General features: G+C 47.4%; 1 protein-coding gene across 3 annotated transcripts in view; it reads left to right on the top strand.

Moving 5' to 3' along the window:
* Positions 1-24,142, top strand: part of LOC115054068 (glutamate receptor 1-like) — a 36,707-nt gene that overhangs the window by 5,885 nt on the left and 6,680 nt on the right. For 2 of the 3 annotated variants that reach the window (XR_003841576.1, XR_003841575.1), the window contains exons 3-15: positions 6,978-7,217; positions 12,667-12,851; positions 14,403-14,456; positions 14,535-14,693; positions 15,103-15,270; positions 15,484-15,588; positions 16,368-16,478; positions 16,906-17,112; positions 17,915-18,130; positions 18,205-18,328; positions 18,404-18,539; positions 20,638-20,836; positions 21,048-21,295. Coding sequence is in view for 1 of the 3 variants with exons in the window: in XM_029519078.1 (XP_029374938.1) it covers positions 6,978-7,217; positions 12,667-12,851; positions 14,403-14,456; positions 14,535-14,693; positions 15,103-15,270; positions 15,484-15,588; positions 16,368-16,478; positions 16,906-17,112; positions 17,915-18,130; positions 18,205-18,328; positions 18,404-18,539; positions 20,638-20,836; positions 21,048-21,295; positions 23,970-24,084 (2,267 nt within the window). In the remaining 2 variants the exon portion in view is untranslated. Of the gene's footprint in view, positions 1-6,977; positions 7,218-12,666; positions 12,852-14,402; positions 14,457-14,534; positions 14,694-15,102; positions 15,271-15,483; positions 15,589-16,367; positions 16,479-16,905; positions 17,113-17,914; positions 18,131-18,204; positions 18,329-18,403; positions 18,540-20,637; positions 20,837-21,047; positions 21,296-23,969; positions 24,085-24,142 lie in introns of all 3 variants that reach the window. The other variant, XM_029519078.1, reaches the window with a different exon arrangement.

The raw sequence follows: 24,142 nt of genomic DNA, 5'->3' as shown, positions 1-24,142 counted from the left end.
TCCGCTTTGCTTACGTCTTCGTTTGGCCGCCTGATTATTCACATTTGCATATATTTCATGCTTTTCTTTTTATTGCTTTTGTGTGTTGTTGCTTGGTTTTCCTTTGGCTCTGCTAATATTCTGCAGACACATGCTGTTTATTCTTTCTGCTTTATCTGTGCAGGTTTAGTAGCGGCGCTGTTTTTACTCTGTTAATTATCTAACATTCTTTTGTGCTCTTATGACAGACTTTTTTGCAGCCGAGGTTTTAATTGCGAGAGTTTTGGCGTCAGAGATGCAACATCTGACTTGTGTGTATGCAGATTGAGGATGGAGGTCAAGAGCTGTGAAGCTGCTGTGGACCACCAGAGGAGAGGGAGAGAGGCTGTGAATCTTAATGACTGTTCTTCAATAATAAACACATCCTATTATGAAGGGACCCAAATGGAGCGGGGCGCTTTGGCAATTCAACACAACACCGCATTCATGCCAGCAAATCAGACCAAGCTGAATGGAAGCGCGCTGAATAGGAGGGAAATTGGGAGAGATGGCGAGGCAGAGTGAGCATCTCAGTCTAATAGAGCATGTAAAGAGGTTTTGAATGGAGCTCTAACCTGAGTGTGACCCCATGTTAACAGACTCACACTCTGTATGTGGCTTCATGAGCTCCCAGCCTGGTGTGCATTCAAAAAACAGGATGGACCTTTTATCTCCAGCGTGAAGTAGTTTCGGTTTGGGCAGAAAATCCCTCCGTCAACAAAGATGGATGAAGGAGCAAAGTTCTCAGAGTGGAAAGTTTTTCTTGAACGTAGTTTTTCAGGATGAGAAGTTAAACAGCGTCCTTTTCTTCAACCCTCTGACACGACCAATCACCAGCCTGCTGTGACCCTCACTTTGTCAGCTGCGATTTTGAAAACGTCAGCCCCGCCCCCTAACCCCTCCCCTTCCCCTCTAAATGAACATCAGGTTGTATTTCAGACTGAGACCGTTTTCCCATAGACTTCAATCCAATCTGACTTCTGACTACAGCTGGTAGAATTGCCTCCTGATGGTCAGCAGATAGAATGAAGGTTTGTTTTCAGCATTATTGAATATCAGCGTAAAAACAACCTAAAAAAAAAGTACGAGCTGAGGGGCAAATCCGAATTCATATAAATGTTATTGTGACGTACGTAGATACAGTTCATGGCTTTAATCACCTCCGGCACACATTCATGCAAAAAAATCCAACAGACTTGTTTCTGTTTCTGACGGTTGCTCTGAAAGAACCGTCATCGCAGACGTTCTGACGAGGAGGAGAGGACATTTAATGGGGTTTGTCCTCTTCCTCGCTGCCAGGGTTCCTTATCAGGACGCTTCAGATTGAGACAACAGAGGGACGAGACACGACGGCTCGTCTCCCTGTGGTTTGTGTTTTTATTGTTTATTGGTGTAAGAAAAAAAAGAATGCCTGGTGCTGGAGACAGTTAGACAGGACAGGGGGGGGCTGGGGGGGGCTGGAGACGGTTAGACAGGACAGAGGGGGGTGGGGGGTGCTGGAGATGGTTAGACAGGACAGGGGGGAGTGGGGGGGGGCTGGAGACAGTTAGACAGGACAGAGGGGGGTGGGGGGGGCTGGAGACGGTTAGACAGGACAGAAGGGGCTGGGGGGGGCTGGAGACAGTTAGACAGGACAGGGGGGGGTGGGGGGTGCTGGAGACGGTTAGACAGGACAGAGGGGGGTGGGGGGGGGCTGGAGACGGTTAGACAGGACAGAGGGGGGTGGGGGTTGCTGGAGACGGTTAGACAGGACAGAGGGGGGTGGGGGGTGCTGGAGACGGTTAGACAGGACAGAGGGGGGCTGGGGGGGGGCTGGAGACAGTTAGACAGGACAGAGGGGGGTGGGGGGTGCTGGAGACAGTTAGACAGGACAGAGGGGGGCTGGGGGGGGCTGGAGACAGTTAGACAGGACAGAGGGGGGCTGGGGGGTGCTGGAGACGGTTCGCCCTTGAGGACTCAATCATAGTTTCATGCTCAGTTGAACACTTCCAATGTGAAATGAGGATAAAGTGCAGCGTTTAAAAAAGAAAGAAAAGGGCGTTGCACGTGTTGCCTGGAAAGACGTTTATCTTCAGCAGCACAATCTGGCAAATAATTAGGAAAAGGAAGAGCCGGTGTTTAGATACAAAGACCGGCAGCAGAGAGAAAGGGATTATCTTTAATTAATAATCTTAATCTTTAGTTTCATGTCAGACAAACAGCAGCTGTATCAGCTGGCAGGAGGGCGAAGGCACAGAACAAAACTGAAAATAACAGAAGAACAGAGAGGAAATAAACTGCAGGGTCCCCCGAGGAACAGCAGCAGGAAACCAATCACTGCTGCTCATTAAAACACATTAAATGCACACTAATTGTTTACAACCCCAAGGTCAAAGGTCACCACCCAGGCTCGTTCCTCAGTGGCCCGCCAATTAAAAACTGAGTTTCCAGGTTGTCAACGCCATTAAAGACCTGATTCACTCACACACTATCAGTGTGTTGGATGAACTTACAAACAGCAGCTGAGTTTCCTTCAGTCTGCTTCAGGCTCAACTGGAAACTGCCGACAAATTAGAAGTAAAAACATATAAAAAAAAAAAAACAACTTGAAATCTCACAATAAAATGTCTAAAACCTTCCAGAAAGTCTTAGATACACTGTTCATTACTTCATTACTGACAAATGCATGATTCAAATGATTTTTATTTTATTATTGACAGAAGGATTATTAATATAACTTTTGTATTTTCAGTGTCGTGAGGCTCAGTGTTTTGAATGCACAGAGACTTTTCTAAACGTCCAGTTTCACAGAAAATAAAAGCGCCGTCGTGTCGTCCTGGTTTTTGCTCCTGACATGCAGCTGAACTGTCAGCCTGATGAGCCTTTTTGTCCACGAGGGGACCGGTAGTGTTGGTGGCATTCACGGTGAAGTCACTTTGTCTTTTCGGCTCAGCAGCAGACTGAAGACAGTTTCACCCCTTTCTGCCTTTACGATGCACTTGTGAAACCGACACTCAGCCTGCTTGTGTAGTTGTTTAGTTGTGTAGCTGGTAGCTACTCACACAATTGGTTTTCGGCTCTGGTGTGAAATGTGTGTGAGTCTCTGTGGACAACTGAAATGTAAATGTAGACGTGGAAGCAACAGACAGGTGGGATTTAAAACCACGACTGTTGGAGGAGCCTCCATATCTGTGTGTGTGTCAGAGTTTCAATTCTCAGCAGGAGATTATTGCATTGATGCCTCGGAGGCAGCAGTTGCCTAAATTACTTTGGATGTGATGTGTGTGTGTGTGTGAATCACGATGTGGATGTGTATACTGTATCACCCTGAGGAAGGCAGCCATTTAATCTATTATTCAGCATCTCTGCTAAACACATTAATTAGAGCCGGAGGTTGAGGCGGGTGCTCGCTGCCATCCTGCTCTCTGTTGGCATCTGGTGTGTGTTTGTCTGAAGATGTGACCTTCGACCTCTCAGGCCTTTGACCCAGGAAGGAAAGCGAGAAACCTGGTGTTTAGGTTGTTGTTCTTTTGCTGGTTGTGTGTGTCTACAGCTCTGAAAGTGTTAATTATCTGTGTCTATGATAACAAATGTCCGACTTCAACACCTTCAACAATTCTTTATCTTTATTCATGTACAGATTATTCTTTGAATTCATGAATTTATCTGTGAAACAACAGAAACATAATCAGTTTCTAAATTACACCACCAAAAACCATCAACCCACAGCATACTGGACTGTAGGAGAAGGAGGGCCATTTTCCCATAGCCTTCAATACAGTCTGACCTCTGTTTAGAACTGCTGAAGTCACTTTCACACATGAGGAATCTGAGCTGATTCTCTAGTTTAAGGAGGAAAAAACCGCTCAAAGCCTCACAGAGCGGCTCATCTTCCTCCAGAAACAGGACGAATCATCTGGACCGTTGACTGATTCACTCTGAGACGAAGAGGCCTGGAGAACCAGGACCGGCTCACATTCAGTGTCGCCTCAGATGAAAGCGTCTGGTGCTGGATTGTAGATGCTGCTGGTTCTGGCCTGACCTGGAGTTGGTCGGCGAGCTGACGGGAATGCCTAACGACAGAATGGAATACTGACCCGATCGCAGGATGTTTCCGGGCTGTCCTGTCTCCTCAGCTGAGGATGGTGAGCTGCGGGTCGTCATGAACGGATGATGATGATGCTGATGACGACGGATGCCTCTACTTGATGGACGTCCTCTGAATCACCTGCCATTATCCCCCGCCCCGTCCAAACGTGGGTCGCGGTGTTTGTCAGAGACGGACAGATGGACGGATGTGTCAGCAGGATGAGCAGCTCTGTGGGGAGACATGGTCTCAGCTGTGGGCCCCGTGGCGCCTGTCGTCGTCTCTGGCTGTGTTTAAATAAAGCTCTGTCTAAAAGCCTCAGGTGGTGAGGAGGGAGATGTCTGACTGGAGGACCGTCCGTGGCTACGAGGCGAAGGTCAGCCCGGTCTTTGCGCCGCCGCCACGACTGTCCTTGTGGTTAAAGAGCTGGTTGGTGTCCGTCAGCTGATTTAATTAGTGCTGATCATTCCACGCAGGTACGGCGCCTGCACAGGGACAAAAACATCAGTCCGGCCTGAATGAGCTAACCAGCCTTTGACCGCGTCACATGATCTTCCTCCACAGGAAGTCCTGAGTCTGAGAGGTTTCTGTGCAGCGCTGGTCCTTCAGTGTCAGCTTGGTGTTTGTTCGAAGCTTTGTTACTGTTCCTCTCTTTACCTTCTGCCCCAAAGACGAGCTCTGTCCAGTCACGTCCTCACGTTAGTCCAGGCTGATGATAGGACACAGTATCATTTCAGTCTGTTGTAGTTTCTGTTATAACTGTGTTGTTTATAAGAACCTTGACTGGTTCATCCCGTAGTTAGACCATCTGGACCCACGTCCGGGCCCTGAAGTCATGTAAGCACAAAGCGTCCCAGGACTCTCAGCATCTGTGGACTCGGCTGCCGACTGTCTTTGATGAAGGAGGTCTGACGTCCCAGTGGGACAACAGCGCTAATGCTAAGAGACAGACACCTCGTTAGCATGATAGCGTCCGCCTGAGGACAAACATCTATTGTTAGCATGATAGCGTAGCCCTGGAGGGGAGAGTTATTTCCAGAGCTAGCCTGCTCTGAGGGACCTCACTTGTTGTTATTGTGTTTGTGCGTGAGCGCTGGCCACGGGGACGTGAAGATGCAACAAGGACACACACTGAGGCCGAGGAGGACGCCTGCCAGCACATCTGCTGCTCATTTAACATCAGGTCTGAATAGGTTTGACAGAGACACGATGGATCAGTTATTATAAACTTACTAATTGTATTTATTTCTTGATTAAAGTGAAGAAGTGAAAGAAAACCAAAATAACAGAAAACAGCCATCCAACCTGGTCAGACTGAACAAAACCAAACTACATGAAGTGAACTTTCCTGTTGGAAACAGGAGAGGTCATCACTTCCTGTCCAGACTGTGTGTTGTTGCCTCAGCCTGGTAGAGAAATTGACAGTCAGCGTATCTGCAGGTTTTAAAGCCTGGAAGTCCGTCTGCAGACAATCGGCCTTAGATAACAGAAGCAGGTCTTAAGTTTTGTCCAAAGCTCTCAGATTGTGCTGCCACGACAGAATTGTTACCTCTGAGTGTTTTGGGCGTCTTTATGACCTCAGTCTGTGTCGTCCTTCAGCTGTGGAGGCTGAACCCTTTAAAGTTTGGTCACTTCTGTCGGCTCAGTGCTTCATACATGTATCACACTCTCCCCTTCTTCCTCACATTTTCTATGGAAGTCCTTGAAGGCGACTTAAAAAAGAAAATGACTTGTATGATTTCAGTTGTTTTCATTGGCTGTAAGGGTGAGTGCAAAAAAACATTTTAATGAAATTGTGACATTACTTTCATATTTTACATCATCAAAGACTGACTGAAATTTAAAGCTCATTCCTTCTGATTGTCGGTGGCCATGTTTATTAGCTGCAGTCGCAGATCCTTTGGTCTGGGGGTATTTGTTGCTGCCTGCCTCTCTGCTCCGACCTGTTTAATGAGCCCAAAATGCCAAAAGGAAAAGACTCAGATTTCTGATAAAATAATGGCCTCTCTGGTCCCCACAGGGCGCTGTTAGTCTGGATTTGTACTTTTTAACAAGTTAGTTCCGTTGACTTGATTGTGCCCTGTACGTTTACTCTCACGATTATTTATACTTTTGAACATCTGAACAGAAACACGTAATGAGCCTCGGACCTTGAAGGTCCATACTTCAGATTAAAAGCCCATATTTTATACTAAGTAACGTGTTTTATTTTGAAGTGTGGACTGCTAGAAGATATGTTTGTGGTTTTAAGAAAAGTCCTTGGCCACGCCCCCTCGCCCACCTGGACCCTCCAGCCTCACAGGATTTATTCCACTGTATGGACCTTTCTGTTGATGACACAGATGCTACAGACACGTTTTCATACAATCTGAATCCAATTGTTCCCAGAAGACCATAAAATGAGACACTAATTCAGAGAATGTCTGGTGGTACCTCAGCAGCGAATATTATTTTGTCTTAAGACTTAATCCCTGACTGTGAAGGAGCGCTGCATGAAAGAGTAATTTGATTACAGCCACAGTGTGTGCAGGGATTTACCACGTGGAAGCCTTTTGTGTGGGACAGGAAACTGCACTTTATCATCCACACAGCAGCAGAAATGATGTTTGTCTACCGTGACGATAAGACTTTTATCTCTGGGCTGTTCTATATGTGAACACAGATTAAACGGGAAAAAAACGAGCAGGAAATGTTTTAACAAATGACTGAATCCTGCCGACCGAGCACACGGGCAAATATGTGTATCCAAACCCTTCTCTCGTTTGTTTGGAGCCCTGTCGGGTGGCCCCGCCCTCACCCAGAGTGAGCTGGGATTGGAAGATGAGTGAATGAATGAATTAAAATGTGTCTTTTTTTTAACGCTTCCCCCTTTTGGCTTTCCTTTCTGTCCCAGTCTGCTCCCAGTTTTCCAAAGGCGTGTACGCCATCATGGGCCTGTACGACCGCCGGACCGTCAACATGCTGATGTCCTTCTGCGGCTCGCTGCACGTCTGCTTCGTCACGCCGTCCTTCCCCGTCCAGACAAACAACCAATTCGTCCTGCAGCTGCGGCCCCAGCTGCAGGAGCCCCTCATGGGCCTGCTGGAGCACTTTGACTGGACCAGGTTCGTCTACATGTACAGCTCCAACTCAGGTGAGGACAACAGTGTGTCCAGGATCAACAACCTGACCATTTTTTACTGATTATTTTTACAGCAGTACTTCGGACTGTATTCTACACACACACACACACACACAGAACTTATTGACCCTGACTCATCTCATGATTATCACCCCGTCTCGTTGCCATGGATACAGCCCTGCAGGCAAGGCTGTTCTTTGTACTTACAGCCGCTACAGTGAAATACAGTGAAATGTTGTTATCTCAATCACATAACTCCTCCTCTTCCTCCTCCTCATCTTAGCCATACTAGCTGTGTGTCTATTTCCTTTGTCATAATTTCAGACATGAAAATAAATCAAGTGATAACAAGGTAAAGGGAAAACACAACTAATCTGCACAACAACATCCTGATTTACAAAAACGAAACACAATAACAGGACAATCTGATGTAAAATTCAGACCTGTAACTTCTGCCAGTTCTTACCAACTCGCTGTTAGTGTGATGAGGACAATACACATTAATGTACACACAACAACATGCAGCTTTTAGCCGGAGTTGCACTTAAAATTTCTTTTGTGTGGCTGTGTTTAATAAATAATGATGACCGTTCTTTTTCATCCACGCAACTTGTTCTTCAATTTAGTTTTCAAACTGATGCACCAACAGAACAGAAGAAACCACAATGTCACTGTAAAGTTCCTCAGCAGAAATGATTGTACTTGTAGTTAAAGGCCTCACATTTCCGAGCAGCTGATATATAATTTATAAATAGAAGAAACAAAGGACGCCCTAAAATAGAGCCCTGTGGCTCACATCACGCACATTATTACATTACAATGATTTAATTTGGACAATTTTGGCCATCCACTTTAATCAAATGTAAAATATTTGTTTGACATGAAGATGTCCCTAATCTCCTAAATTACTGTGACACGACATCACACAGGTCTAAATGGATTAAGGCTTCGTCTGATTCATGTTTGGTTCTAATATTTTTCATTAATGGGCCAATAATTCATATTAAAGGTCCATAATTTATATTTGCGGTCCACCTTCTGACTCATTCGAGACAGATCTGGCCAAGATGGTGGAGTGACAACAGAACTTGACCCAGTAAAAGTAAATGTGCACCATCTTACTCATTATTCTCTCACTCTGTTCTCTAATTATCCTCCTCTTCTCCTCGTCCTCGTCCGTTCAATGAATCGTCCAGAGGACTGAGAAAGCTTTTACTTGTTCCTCTCTGTCTTCATCTGCAGTCGTTGTCTTCTTGCTGTAAAAGTGTCATTGAGCAAAGCATCCAGTCCTGAGTTGTGGACGAGGGCGGCTGAACTGGACTCCATCAATGTTTTCTTTAATTAGAAAACAAAAGGAGGCCTCGGACAGACAGCAGCTGCTGAGGACAGAAACCAGAGACCATGTGTAATTGGACATGAGGTCCTCATAACTGCTGCTGCATCAGTAGGCTAATGTGTCGCTAACACACCGTTTGACAAACAGCGCGCACACAGTTTGCTGCACATTCACGCACCGACACACACGTAAGCTGTGTAAAGAGCGAGATGTTCGGAGGGAGAGGCAGTTTGTTTCAGGCTGAGCAAACAAAGAGAAAGTGATGTCTGCGTGTTTGTTTGATGTTTTTAGGATTTTAACTTCAACTAACTCGACTTCCCTCAAAGCAAAAAGTCTGAACGCTGAGAAAACACACATTCTGTAACGACGAGTGAAAACAGCCGTCCTGACGGGAAGAGTCTGTGGACCAGGTCCGATGATCCAGAACCTCGTGACTGTGAGCAGGACCGATGATCCAGAACCTCGTGACCAGGACCAGGACCGATGATCCAGAACCTCGTGACTGTGAGCAGGACCGATGATCCAGAACCTCGTGACCAGGACCAGGTCCGATGATCCAGAACCTCGTGACTGTGAGCAGGACCGATGATCCAGAACCTCGTGACCAGGACCAGGTCCGATGATCCAGAACCTCGTGACTGTGAGCAGGTCCGATGATCCAGAACCTCGTGACTGTGACCAGGTCCGATGATCCAGAACCTCGTGACCAGGACCAGGTCCGATGATCCAGAACCTCGTGACTGTGAGCAGGACCGATGATCCAGAACCTCGTGACCAGGACCAGGTCCGATGATCCAGAACCTCGTGACTGTGAGCAGGACCGATGATCCAGAACCTCGTGACTGTAAGCAGGACCGATGATCCAGAACCTTGTGACTGTGACCAGGTCCGATGATCCAGAACCTCGTGACTGTGAGCAGGACCGATGATCCAGAACCTCGTGACTGTGACCAGGTCCGATGATCCAGAACCTCGTGACCAGGACCAGGTCCGATGATCCAGAACCTCGTGACTGTGAGCAGGACCGATGATCCAGAACCTTGTGACTGTGACCAGGACCGATGATCCAGAACCTCGTGACTGTGACCAGGTCCGATGATCCAGAACCTCATGACCAGGACCGATGATCCAGAACCTCGTGACTGTAAGCAGGACCGATGATCCAGAACCTCGTGACTGTGAGCAGGACCAATGATCCAGAACCTCATGACCAGGACCGATGATCCAGAACCTCATGACCAGGACCAATGATCCAGAACCTCATGACCAGGACCGATGATCCAGAACCTCGTGACCAGGACCAGGTCCGATGATCCAGAACCTCGTGACTGTGAGCAGGACCAATGATCCAGAACCTCATGACCAGGACCGATGATCCAGAACCTCATGACCAGGACCAATGATCCAGAACCTCATGACCAGGACCGATGATCCAGAACCTCGTGACCAGGACCAGGACCGATGATCCAGAACCTTGTGACTGTGAGCAGGACCAATGATCCAGAACCTCATGACCAGGACCGATGATCCAGAACCTAATGACCAGGACCGATGATCCAGAACCTCGTGACTGTGAGCAGGTACGATGATCCAGAACCTCATGACCAGGACCAGGACCGATGATCCAGAACCTCGTGACTGTGAGCAGGTACGATGATCCAGAACCTCGTGACTGTGAGCAGGACCAATGATCCAGAACCTCATGACCAGGTCCGATGATCCAGAACCTCGTGACTGTGACCAGGTCCGATGATCCAGAACCTCATGACCAGGACCGATGATCCAGAACCTTGTGACCAGGACTGATGATCCAGAACCTCGTGACTGTGAGCAGGACCAATGATCCAGAACCTCGTGACCAGGACCAGGACCGATGATCCAGAACCTTGTGACTGTGAGCAGGACCAATGATCCAGAACCTCATGACCAGGACCGATGATCCAGAACCTAATGACCAGGACCGATGATCCAGAACCTCGTGACTGTGAGCAGGTACGATGATCCAGAACCTCATGACCAGGACCAGGACCGATGATCCAGAACCTCGTGACTGTGAGCAGGTACGATGATCCAGAACCTCATGACCAGGACCAGGACTGATGATCCAGAACCTTGTGACTGTGAGCAGGACCAGTGATCCAGAACCTCATGACCAGGACCAGGACCGATGATCCAGAACCTCATGACCAGGACCAGGACCGATGATCCAGAACCTCGTGACTGCGACCAGGTCCGATGATCCAGAACCTCATGACCAGGACCGATGATCCAGAACCTCGTGACTGTAAGCAGGACCGATGATCCAGAACCTCGTGACCAGGACTGATGATCCAGAACCTTATGACTGTGAGCAGGACCAATGATCCAGAACCTCGTGACTGTGAGCAGGACCGATGATCCAGAACCTCGTGACTGTAAGCAGGACCGATGATCCAGAACCTCGTGACTGTGACCAGGTCCGATGATCCAGAACCTCATGACCAGGACCGATGATCCAGAACCTCGTGACTGTGACCAGGTCCGATGATCCAGAACCTCATGACCAGGACCGATGATCCAGAACCTCGTGACCAGGACTGATGATCCAGAACCTCGTGACTGTGAGCAGGACCAATGATCCAGAACCTCGTGACCAGGACCAGGACCGATGATCCAGAACCTTGTGACTGTGAGCAGGACCAATGATCCAGAACCTCATGACCAGGACCGATGATCCAGAACCTCATGACCAGGACCGATGATCCAGAACCTAATGACCAGGACCGATGATCCAGAACCTCGTGACTGTGAGCAGGTACGATGATCCAGAACCTCATGACCAGGACCAGGACTGATGATCCAGAACCTTGTGACTGTGAGCAGGACCAATGATCCAGAACCTCGTGACCAGGACCAGGACCGATGATCCAGAACCTTGTGACTGTGAGCAGGACCAATGATCCAGAACCTCATGACCAGGACCGATGATCCAGAACCTCATGACCAGGACCGATGATCCAGAACCTCATGACCAGGACTGATGATCCAGAACCTCATGACCAGGACCAGGACTGATGATCCAGAACCTCGTGACTGTGAGCAGGTCCGATGATCTAGAGGACCTAAACTTTCTCTGAGACTCTTCTGTTTTTCTGCCTTTTCCCTAAACCCCCCCCCATGTGTTTGGTCACTTGTGGGGGGGGTGTGTGTGGGGGGGCCCTCAGTCGGCCCTCAGCCCCCCCATCAGTACGTTCATAGTAGATGTCATGCATACAGAATGTTTATGGAGATGGGATGTCTGTGTTCACCTCCTGTTATTGTTTTTCGCCTCCCATCTCTCCCCTCGGTGACTGACAGTGTGTCTGTCGGTGTGGGTGTGTTGTTCTGTTGTTATCGTTAGCACACCTGACTCTGCTCAGATAGTGCGTGTTGCTGCAGCTGTAAACGCTGACAGGAAGCTAACGAGCCGTCAGACCACGCCCACATTCGGTCCGGTCTCAGGACACACCTGTAAAGGTTAAAGACAGCAGTGGAGAGAACAACTCAGGCTGAGGTGTGCGTTAAACCGACAGTCTCTTCTTCAACACGTGTCTCCGGTCTCTGAAGTCGAGCTGAATTTTGCTGAATTGTCACTTTTGAACGTGTGTATTTTTGTGTGTTTGCTGGAAAATGCTGATGTGATTACTGTGTGTGTTGACTCAGGATTTTAAACACAAGAGAACCTGAAAAACATCTGAGGAGCTGCTTATTGACAGTTTGTGCTGATGTTCTGGATGTGTCTGGTCTGCTTTCTCTGCCGTAGTCCAGGAGGACTAACCACCATCATCAGTATTTATTTATTTATTTCTCATCAAATCAGATCGTTTAATCCAAAATAGCACCATGGACTGTCTGCGGCATCTCAGTGTGAAGCAGGTTATTCCTTCAAAAAGGCGGAAAAATCCAGCTTGACATTCCACTTGAGACGCTGCCGCCTCCTCGGATCTTCTCCCAGTATCTCACCTGAGAACATCAGGAAGTGGAATTTGTCAGTCAGAAAATTAGAACGTGTCTCCTATTAAAGACGAAATGCAAACAAGCATCGGTGAGTCTTGTGGCTTTAGTTTGGTGTTCGTCTGGAGACTCACGTTGCGTTTTCCCTCACAGGTCTGTCGGTGCTGCAGAGGATCCTGGACACAGCGGCAGAGCGGGAATGGCAGGTCACCTCCGTTAACCTGGACACTCTGACGGAGTCGGCCTTCGTGAAGCTGCTGGCCGACCTGGACTACAAGAAGGACTATCAGATCATCATCGACTGCGAGCTGGACCGACTCAACTCCATCCTGAACCTGGTAAAACGTCCCCTCATCTTCACCATCATCTGACCGCTTAATATAAACACATGTAGATCTGGTTCTTTATTTCATATCTGACTTCATTATTTCAGACAAACGGCTGAAAGACACATAACAAACAAAAACAGGAATGAGAGAGAGAGAGTCAGGATAGTGCAGCTCTGATCAGCTGACGAAGATCATATAAATAAAATACGGTTTAATATTCAGGATGATGAGGATGTAATAAGCTGCTGACAGACTGGGATTAATTAAACCTCATGAATTAAATGCAGTGATAATTTTAGCATATTGAAGCGATAACGAGCTTTAAAGGAGCTGAAGCTAACCAGCAGAACCAGCAGAAACAGGAACCAGATGAGTCCAGAGAACCCACCAAGGCACCTGGGAATCAAACCCAGAACCACAGGAGAAACACGTTTGTCTGTGGCGCAGTGGAACAGCGTGCCGTGACCTCACAGTGTTTGGTTCCCGGGCCTGGGGTCTTTAGATGTCCTGGAGGTGTGACTGTGGTTGTTGGTTTGATGCCCGGCTCCTGCTCCTCGTCATCATTTGGTCCCTAAACGGTCCCCGCCGAGAGGAGCCGTGATGAATGAATGAATGAATGAATGAATGAATGAATGAATGTGGTCTTTCAGTTGTATTCTTCAGAGCAGCAGCAGATGTTGCTGAATGTTGTCGCCTTTCAGCCGTAGCTGTTTCACATTTTAAACTTTAATCTTCACACAATTAACCGGCAGGAGAGAGAACTGACGGAGGGGAACGGTTCAGGAGCATGTTTCTGCAGTGAAGAATATATTCTGGATTATTATGGGATGTGTTTTGGTAGGAGGCCATAAATCAGCCCGGCTCCTCTTCCTGCCTGACGGATCAGCTGCTGCTTTGGATCCGTGATGTGAAGTTTTTGGCTGCAGCTGCATTTATTCTGAAATCATCAGGTGGCGTTCGGCCGGGCTCCTGTTGAAACTGGTCCGAGGTATCAGGTGGAGCTTCCTGTCTGCTGGGTGCTGATGATGAGTGGAGCTGACAGGTTAATTATTCCAAAGGGTCAGAAAACGACCAACGATGGCGATAATGATGCCAGCAGTACACCCCGAGCTGAACCGCAGAGGGTGACGGTCAGAAGCTGAAACCTGGTGATGGATCACATGACCACCCATTGGAAGCAAGGAGGAAAAGGATGTGAGGAAGGAGAGGAAGAGGAGGGAGGAATAAAGGAGGACCGGCTGATGCTCATTAAAGACTTGGACCTCAGAGGAAAACTGCTGCTTCCTCCTCCTTTTTATAACCTCTCTTCTCTGCACCCTCCTTCCTCTCCTTCCTCTCCTTCCTCCTCCTCCCTGGCCTGAGCAGACCCTCTCTCTTTCTCTGATGGTGCAGATGAGCAATTAATTCTTCAAAGAGGAACCGAGTCGTCCAATTAGCAGCTGTTTGAGGACACATACACACACAGAGGAGGCTGTAATGGATGCTTTGTATCGTCATTAGAAACTGTAAAAACGAGAAGTGTAGTCATCATGTGTTCGATTCTGACTTTCTCTGGCTCAGATCGGCGCTCAGAGGAGGAACTTGAAGAACTACCACTACATCCTGGCCAATCTGGTGAGTCCGACTGTTCACACACACGTTCAGGAGGACTTCAAGTCAAAAACTGTGTGTGTGTGTGTGTGTGTGTGGCAGGGCTTCATGGATCTGAACGTCACAGAGTTTCAGAAACTGGGGCCCAACGTGACGGGCTTCCAGCTGGTGAACCGGTCCGATCCGACCGTGATGAAGATCAACCAGGACTGGCTGAACTTCGACAGTAAAGACCTGAAACTGGCCCGCAGGAGGCTCAGGGTAAGGACACACACTGAAGGCCGCTTCCTGTTTCTCCTTTAAGAACACATCTATACTGAGGAAACAGTGAGACAGCAGAATTACTGCATCCATATTTAAATATTTACAGCGTATTAACATTATTTTCCATATTCCTCCTGGTATTTTAGGTCAAAATGGAGCTAATTTGTCTTTTTATGTTCACAGAGGAAAAAGAAATATAGGTTGATGATTTCTCCTCATTAGTTTGTCCTTCTCATCAATTACATTTTTATCGGCTGTTTCTGGGAATATTCAGAAAATCGTTTTGTTGTTTGATTGTTTGATTGATTGATTGATTGGCTGTTCATCTGCAGCTTGTTAACTGACAGAGTCCAGAACTGGAAAGATCCTGATCAGGTTTGAGTGTTTCTAATCTGCTGGGCCTCAGTACACAGGAGCTCTGACATATGACGGTGTCACGGTCATGGCGACGGCGTTCCAGAACCTGCGGCGGCAGCGGATTGACATTTCTCGCCGCGGCAACGCAGGCGAATGTCTGGCCAACCCCCCCGCTCCCTGGGGCCAAGGCATCGACATCCAGAGAGCCCTGCAGCAGGTACAGGAAGGCACACAATCATTCTGAGTGTTTCCTGTTTACAGGATGTTCCTCAGCGGCGACACCTAAACTTCCTGTGACGCATCACACAGGAAGTTTAGGAAACGCCACCGACGTTTGTTCTGTCTGTCAGCCTGAGCCGACCTCAGCAGGAGGCCCCAAATCGACATCTGCCACCGATTCATGCTGCTGTGTGTGTGTGTGTGCGTGCAGGTGCGTCTGGAGGGGCTGACGGGTCACATTCAGTTCGACGAGCGAGGCCATCGGACCAACTACACCCTGACTGTGATGGAGCTCAGCCACACCGGCCCCAGGAAGGTGCTGTTTCCTGCTTCTGTTGAACGGTTTCATTTCCTGCGGCGGTCGTTCTCGGGAGTCGGCAGGTTTTTGCTGCGTCAGCTCGTTTCGGTAACGAGCTGCTCTCTGATGAGAGGTGTGATAATCGGTAGATCGGCTGTCGCAGCACTTGTTCAGTGTGGAAAACCTGCAGACTCAGCTCAGATAAAGCTACTCTGTAGATTATGGGATGTCACGCAGAGGTCGGAGCTTCAGATGGACGTGGGTCGGTGTTTGATGGCGTCTTTACTGACATGCTGATCAAACCTAAATCCTTTCAGTCCTCCATCAGGCTTATCTCTGTGAAGTTCAGATCTGTGAGACTCCTTTCTGAAGGTCGCACATTTGATTTTAGTCTGATATTTTGAAAGGTTGCTCTCCATCAGAACACATATTTGTGAGTGTAAGAACTAAAAACCACCTCAGTGGTCTTCTCTCACTCCTCTTTCAGACTCCTCTTTAAAAGACATGCAGGGCAGCTCCTGCGTCCGATCAGAAAATTGGACTCAGGACTTTGAGCGAGAGAATTCAAAGCTGTTAAACTCTAAACCACCATCAGCCGGTCTTTGTGATGGTTTGATCTGTTTTTTCTCCTTCAACTGGAGAATCAGCCGGATTTGTCCGTTCTGTGAGGCTTTGGAGCTGATTTTTCATCATTACTGAGCAGAACTCCTGATCACATAAAGATAAAAACACCCCAAACACATTTCTTTGGAGAAGGAAACATTCAGTGTGATGTCACAGTGCTGCTCTGTGTTCAGATTGGCTACTGGAACGAGAGGCGGGGCTACGTGAACACGGCGGTGTACCGGCCGGTGGTGGAGGAGTTCTACGGGCTGCAGAACAGAACCTACATCGTTACCACCATCCTGGTGAGACTGTCTGTTTTCAGACTCCTGTCGTGTCGGGAGTTTTGGCTGCTGTTTATTTTATAACTCCTGATTTTGAGCGGCAGTTTGTATCAAAACATACATGAGGAAAAACTACCTCTTAATCTTCTTTTAGATTTTTAGGATTTAACAATTTGGACAGTTGTCAGAGAATAATCTTTAGAATGGCACAAGTGTTTTTTTATTTACTTATCACTAAATGCCACAGTCTGATCTACGGAGGATTTTCACTGCATCACCAGCTGTTCCCTCATCGTAGTGTCGTCTTATTTTAATAGTTCCATTTCCATTGTCACCTTGATGAATCACAATCCTGAGAACGTTTCTCTGGCTGATATAAAAATGACGGCTGTATTGGCAGCTCTTATTGAGCCTGAATGTTTCAGGTCTGCCCGTCTGTCTCGTACAGGAAGCTCCCTACATGATGCTGAAGAAGAACCATGAGCAGTTTGAAGGGAACGAAAAGTACGAGGGTTACTGTGCCGAGCTGGCCTCCGAGATCGCCAAACACGTGGGCTTCACCTACCGCCTGGAGCTGGTGGGCGACGGCAAGTACGGCGCCCGAGACGCCGAGACAAAGATGTGGAACGGCATGGTGGGAGAACTGGTCTACGGGGTGAGTGTCCCGTTTCTGACTGTGGGGCGTCTACGTCAGAGCTGATGAGTGAACCCAGCTGCAAAAGGTCCAGTAGGGCAAGAGCTTTTAATCCAAACGGAGGCAGGGGTCATACACAAACAGGCCGGCAGGACCAGGCAGACAAAACAGCCAAAGAGTCGGCAGGAGAATCAAACATCCAAAAACAGTCCGTCATACACTGGGAGCAAACAACTGGGAACGTGAGAGAGCCGAGCACACGGGAGGTAACACGGGGAATGGGGCGGGGTTTAAATACACAGGAACCAACAGGAGTCTAATTAGGAGTCAACTCATGGCGGGAAAAAGAACAAAGAGGGGAAGTAAACAGCAACATGGAACACAAGATTTTCAAAATAAAGCAGGAAGAGTCTGACAGTCTAAAGGCCTTCTGTTAGTTTAAATCTGGAGGACTATTTCCAGCAGCAGACCGATCCTTCATCAAACTGATGAACATAAATCTGCTGAGGATCGGATCACTGAACTCCTGAGAGAAGATGTAAAACTACACGGAGATGATTTCTGGTTCTTCTAATGGATACTAACTCTCCAAAATAAAAGACCCGTAGAATTCAAATATTAATTTAAAATATAAAATATGGACCTTTTTATATGGAATATATAGATTTTTAACACGCTTTAAGGAGACACCTCAACAATAGAAACTGAAATCCAAAGTGTTACCTCCTCCTGGGGGGTCAACACAACAGTGAACACACAAATAAACAGAGCGGTGCAGGTGTGTGTTCTTACACCAGACGTGTTTCCTTTGACCCCCCCACAGAAAGCTGACGTGGCCGTCGCCCCCCTCACCATCACTCTGGTACGTGAGCAGGTGATCGACTTCACCAAACCCTTCATGTCTCTGGGGATCTCCATCATGATCAAGAAGCCCACCAAGTCCAAGCCGGGGGTCTTCTCCTTCCTGGACCCGCTGGCCTACGAGATCTGGATGTGCATCGTCTTTGCCTACATTGGCGTCAGCGTGGTGCTCTTCCTGGTGAGGGGTGTGTGTGTGTGTGTGTGTGTGTGTGTAGATGTGATAAATCAGCGCTCGTTGTGTGTCTGTCTCAGGTGAGCCGGTTTAGTCCTTACGAGTGGCAGGGCGACGACTCTGATGATGAAGATGAAACTCTGGCCTCCTCTGCCTCTCGACGAGCTCTGCCCACGTCGTCCTCTGAGCTCGCCGCCTCTCCAGGTATCTCATCGTCATCACAGTCAGCGGCTGTCAGGCTGCTGCTGGCACTCTAACAGGACCTCGTGTGTTCTTCAGGGTACTCCCAGTCTCAGAACCAGAACCAGCAGAAGGAAAAGGAGACTCCAGAACACACCAACGACTTCGGGATCTTTAATTCTCTCTGGTTCTCGCTCGGCGCCTTCATGCAGCAGGGCTGTGATATCTCCCCCAGGTAGGACACGCTGAGCTCAGCTCAGGGATTCATCCCGTTAATGAAACGTGGAAACATTTTTAAAATTCAGCTGAATTTATATCAGTTCAGTAAAAATGACATTCATTCACTGGAGAGAAAGCGGAGCTGCACAATTAATTAAATATAACCGAAATGTAAAATGACCCAGAGCAACATCCCGATCACAGAAACTGCAGTTTGGATGAAAGTAAAATGTTGTCGGCAGCACGAGGGACCTGACCGCTGCAGAGACAGTCTGCAGATCAGATGAATGGATGAATGGATGAATAAATGAAGTAAGCCAGTATATATTTATCTATTAAAGACCAGCGTAGACCGGTGTATGACTCGGTCTCTGGATCCAGATCCTTCAGGTTCCTGTATGTAAGGCCAGAACCAGACCATCTTTAGGCTGTAGACCCCCACAGACCCCAAAGTGTTTCAACCCATCAGCCGAACCGTCACACCCTGTCGGGGTGTGGGTGAAGGATGGACCCTCGGGAACCTGCTCAGGACCCCCTGGGGGCCACAAGCCCTACTTTGAGAATAATGGATCTTGTGTGATACACAACGGCACGATCAGAGATGGAAAGTGTGTATTAATGTCGACATACAATATCATACAAACATGAAACAATCCTGTGTGACGTGCTGCCCGGACTGTTAGATGTTCCTCTTTCAGGCCTGAGGGGCTTCTATTCTGGATGTACTGTACTGTGTGTGTTTGTGTGTGTGTGTTCATGAATGTTTCAGTAATTGTTTTCCTCATGACCTCATTACAGCGATGTCCGTGTCCATGTTGTCCTCTGGCTTTAGGATGCAGCTTTTGTGTTTGTAGGAACGAGATAATCCACAACCTCCGTCCTGTTTCCACTCTGATTTTAATGTCAAAGTCTCGTTCTTCACCCATGATGCTGTAGTCGGTTTACCAATGACATCACAAACTCACCGAAGCTGTAGACCAGATCCAGGACCGCCCTGATCCGGACTGCTGGATCAAACGTTGGTCTGTTGGTCCAGCTGACGGTGGACTGTGAGGCGGGGTCACCTTCAGACGAGCCTGTACTGAATGTGTCCCCTGACTCAGATCACATCAGCTGTGGTCTCAGTCCTCTGGGGGTCTGAAGGATAAAACATTCATAGAAATAAACTTTACGTTTAAAAAAAAAAAAGAGCTGAAGATGCTCACACAGCTCAATGAATCCATTCCCCTTTATTTCCTCAGAGTGTCTTGAAGTCTATGAGAAAATGCCCCTCCTTCTCCCTGATTTTCTGATTAGCTCTGGAAATGTTCTTCTGATGACTTTTTGGTCTCTTTTCTGCTGTTTCTGTTCATCATGTTTTAATGACTCAGATCATTTTGCACTTCCTTAAAAATGCTGCTGATGGTAAACAAAGCCTCATTAACACAGCAGCCGTGTTTATTTCAGGGGTTTTCTGTCTTGGATGTTTTCACAGATTATCCTTTGCTGACTTCCTGTTTCCTCCTTCCACCTGAGCATGTTTCATGACTCTGATGTCTGATCTGATGGAGATGCTGCGTTGGTTCCCGGCTTTACATTTGTGTGGGGCGATATGTGGTTGTGTTGATGTCACTGTGACAGCCAGTCCATGCTGTGTGGGACCTAAAAGAAGTAGGAGTCAGAAAAGGATGCTGGTGATGTGACTGTGGACGTGTGAATTATGGTCCGACTGACTCAAACACCTGTTGTCTGAATGATCAGACACGAAAATTCATCACAACCAATTTGTCATTTGGGGAGAAACAGGTTAGAGAGAGGCACTTGAATGAGTGAATCTCACATCTGGAGCAGAGGTGTCCAGCTCCGGTCCTGGAGAGCTGCTGTCCTGCATGTTGTAGATGTTTCCTGCTCCAAATGAGTGACTCCTGATCAGACCTCAGCAGAGCTGGATGACGGGCTGATCATTTGACTCAGATGTGTTGGAGCAGGAAACAGAGCTGGACACCTGCTCTGGAGGTTTGTTGTTTCAGAACACCCTTAAATCCAGCGTCCCCGGTGGAGCCCTGAGGGTCGGCCTGCTGGTGACTGCTGCGTGAAGAAAGGTTTTAACAGAAGCTCCTCTTTATCCTCTCCAGGTCTCTCTCCGGTCGCATTGTTGGAGGAGTTTGGTGGTTTTTCACCCTCATCATCATCTCCTCCTACACAGCCAACCTGGCGGCCTTCCTCACTGTAGAGAGGATGGTCTCCCCCATAGAGAGCGCCGAGGACCTGGCCAAGCAAACGGAGATCGCCTACGGTACTTTGGACGGTGGCTCCACCAAAGAGTTCTTCAGGGTGAGGACCGCTGCTTTTCTTGGGAGAAACAAACGTTGTCAACATGGTTTCTGCCTTTGGAAATCTTTTTCTTTTGGCTGTTTCTGGGAAGTTCTGTTTAAAAAGTGCTCTAAATTCATATAAACTTTAACAAGTTTTAAGCTTTGTAATGGCTGTCGAAGGTAAACCCCGAGAGTCTGCTGGATGTTCTTCTTGCCCTGTTTACCTTCAGAGGTCCAAGATTGCAGTTTTTGAGAAGATGTGGTCATATATGCGGAGCGCCGACCCGTCAGTGTTCGTCAAGAACACCAACGAAGGCGTGCTACGAGTCAGGAAGTCGAAGGGGAAGTACGCCTACCTGCTGGAGTCCTCCATGAACGAGTACATCGAGCAGAGGAAACCCTGCGACACCATGAAAGTGGGAGGAAACCTGGACTCTAAAGGCTACGGGGTGGCCACGCCCAAAGGATCGCCCCTCAGGTACAATCTGAATCAGTGGCTGGTGTTGGTGTCATGTTCTGTCTGTTTCTGTGGGAAAACCTGACAACTGATCCACTTTATAGCTGCAGTTCAGACTCCTGACTCAATGTAACTGAGAGAGAAGTTCTAACTTTGGATTTTCAACAGATGAGATGCACTGAGGCTGAATGTCTCTTTGGTGGAAATTATCATCAGGGATTACATCTCAAAAAAGATCATTCAAGTATTTAGTATAAAGTAGCATAAAATTAGAGTGTGGACTGTGATGCTTTAGTGTCGCAGCACAGCTATTTCAGATAAATGACTTCAGCTTCAGGGACCTGCTCTGTGATGACGGACCGGACACACAGAGCTGGTATCAGAGCGCCACCAGCTTCACGTATTTTCTCCTCCGTCAGAGTCCAAAGCAGTCTAAGTGACTCTCACAGAGCAGTCTCGGGTTTTAAGCTTGTTTCCTGTCTGTCTGTCTGTCTGTCTGTCTGTGTGTCCATCTGTTAAACTGTCTCTCTGTCTGTCTTGTCTCTTTCTCTCTCTCTGTTTGTCTTTGTTGATATGTGTCTTTCTGTCTGCCTGTTCCCGCCCTGTCTGCCTGTTTACCTGTCTGACTGCCTACCTGCCTGTCTCTCTGCCTACAACCACCAGAACATCCACCAGGCCACTAACACCCCCCCTTACATCTGTGTGACTGTCACTGCTGTCAGGTAAAACCACGACACCTTAGCACCCACCTGGATACACAACACAGACGCCATGTTGTCTTCACACAGTAATGAAGTCCACTGGGTTTCATTTTTGGTTTGAAGATTTCAATATTGGCGCTTTCCTGTTGAAAAATAAAACGAACCTCACCTTTACCTGACGGCAGCTCTTGATGATTTGTCCACGTCCTCATCAGATGTTCTGTCTGCTCCACATCAGCAGTTTGCAGCCAGCCCAGAGTCAGTCAGTAATTCGTTCAGTCCATGTGTGTGTCCGACAAAACTGGAGCGAACAGAGCTGACTTGACATTCTGCCTTTTTAGGTAAATGCTTTAATTCGACCAATTTCAAAAAGAGATCAGCTGTGTTTCTGATTCCACGCTGAGCACATTGTGTGACAGCAGCTCTGTCTCTGGGTTGACTGGCTCTAACACACAAACTAACTTCGTTCATCATCCCCCATTAACCAGCAGCTTCCCACTCGTGTCGCTGTCGTCTGACTCATGACTGTGCTGCTGTTCTAAGTGGATTATTTGGAAAGTATTGTTCCGAAAGGACATTGTTATAATTCCCGTCTTTTTGAAGGATTTAATTGGTAGATTTAACAAATCATTTCCAAACAGGAAATTGGGACTGTTTGAATCAGTGTAGTCGTGGATGTTGATTGGCAGCAAACATCAGGTCAAGTGTGTTTTATTTAAGAGTCTAAAATCACTAATTTGCCTGAAAAGAGGAGTAAATTTTTTTTAACGCTCTGCTGCTGAAATGACTGTTTGGAGATTAAGATAATATTTTTTCGAATTTGATTTCTGGGAATGAAACCTCAGCTGGAGGAGTTAATGCTTTTACTACGTGCCTTCATTTCATAACAATAACAACAGTGACGTTCTTGAGTCTTCTGAGATTACATTTGCATCTTGATATTTCATCAAACTAATGACTTTTTCTTTTCTTCTCGTCTTATTGTTTCTTTATTGTATATTTTTCAAAATTTAATGCACTTTAGAACAAAACTCTTCTGTTGCTGTCATTACATTCGTTATTGTTACCATCCCCTCTGATGGCTGATTCATGACATCATTAAAACATTAAAGCTTCCTCTGGTATGTAAAGGGGAACAACAGTAACCTCCTGGAAATATAAGACGGCAGGAAATATTTCTCCAAATGAATTCTGACCTGAATGTTTTTTATTCTCATGTTCCACCTGATGTTTGTGTCTAAACATGACTGTTGTTTCTCCTTTATTTATCAGGTGAGGAATGGAAATGAATTCCAGTCCAGGTTTGCTCACAGCAGTCAGTGGGAGGATTTATTAGCTGTTTTCAGCCCTGACCACGTTAAGATGTGTTCCTTCAGCTATAACTCATCGTCCTTGTTTGGCTTGTAGTTAACTAATTAAACCAGCTACTAGATGCTGCGTTCACAGGCGAACAGAAGTAATGGACCATTTTTGTAGGTGCCGTCTTCACTGTGGCCTTCAGTTGGACGCAGACATCATGTGTCTGCCAGCTGTAGACTCCAGACGATGTCCTTTAAAGCCCAGTGGAAGGATGGCGGTCATGCAGGTGACCGGAGGACTTCCTGTAGGACCAGAGACTTTTTGTAGTTCCTATAATGACGCACAAATGTACAGAATTTTGTGGTTCCAGAGTTGTGTAACAGTAGGTGGCACTGCTGAGTTGTTTTGTCAGCCCTGTGTGTGAATTCTTCACCAGTTTTTGATGATGAAAGTCACGAGAAAAGGTAATGTCTATCGGGTCGCTGTCCTGTGTAAGGAAGGAACTGAAGCTGTGTGGAACAACATTTTAACAAGGTCTGGGCTGAAGAGCAGCAATCTGGCCCTTTGATATTTATGACCACACTAACAACATGGCTGCCAGAAGTAGAAACAACTAATGATGTGACTCTTGATTATGGCGCTCTGCTCATTAACACTTAGTTCCCTTTTATCCTCTATTGTTACTGTCCCTGTAGAAACCCTGTTAACTTGGCAGTGTTAAAACTGAACGAGCAGGGACTGTTGGACAAATTGAAAAACAGATGGTGGTATGACAAGGGAGAGTGCGGCACCGGGGGAGGGGACTCCAAGGTCAGATCACCGTAACCCTGACGGGTAACGACAGGCAATGGTGCACCGGGGTAACCGG

This window comes from Echeneis naucrates, chromosome 14, assembly GCF_900963305.1.
Source record: "Echeneis naucrates chromosome 14, fEcheNa1.1, whole genome shotgun sequence".
NCBI lineage: Eukaryota > Metazoa > Chordata > Actinopteri > Carangiformes > Echeneidae > Echeneis > Echeneis naucrates.
The sequence above is the reverse complement of the archived record's forward strand: the minus strand, read 5'-3'. Positions and strand labels throughout refer to the sequence as shown.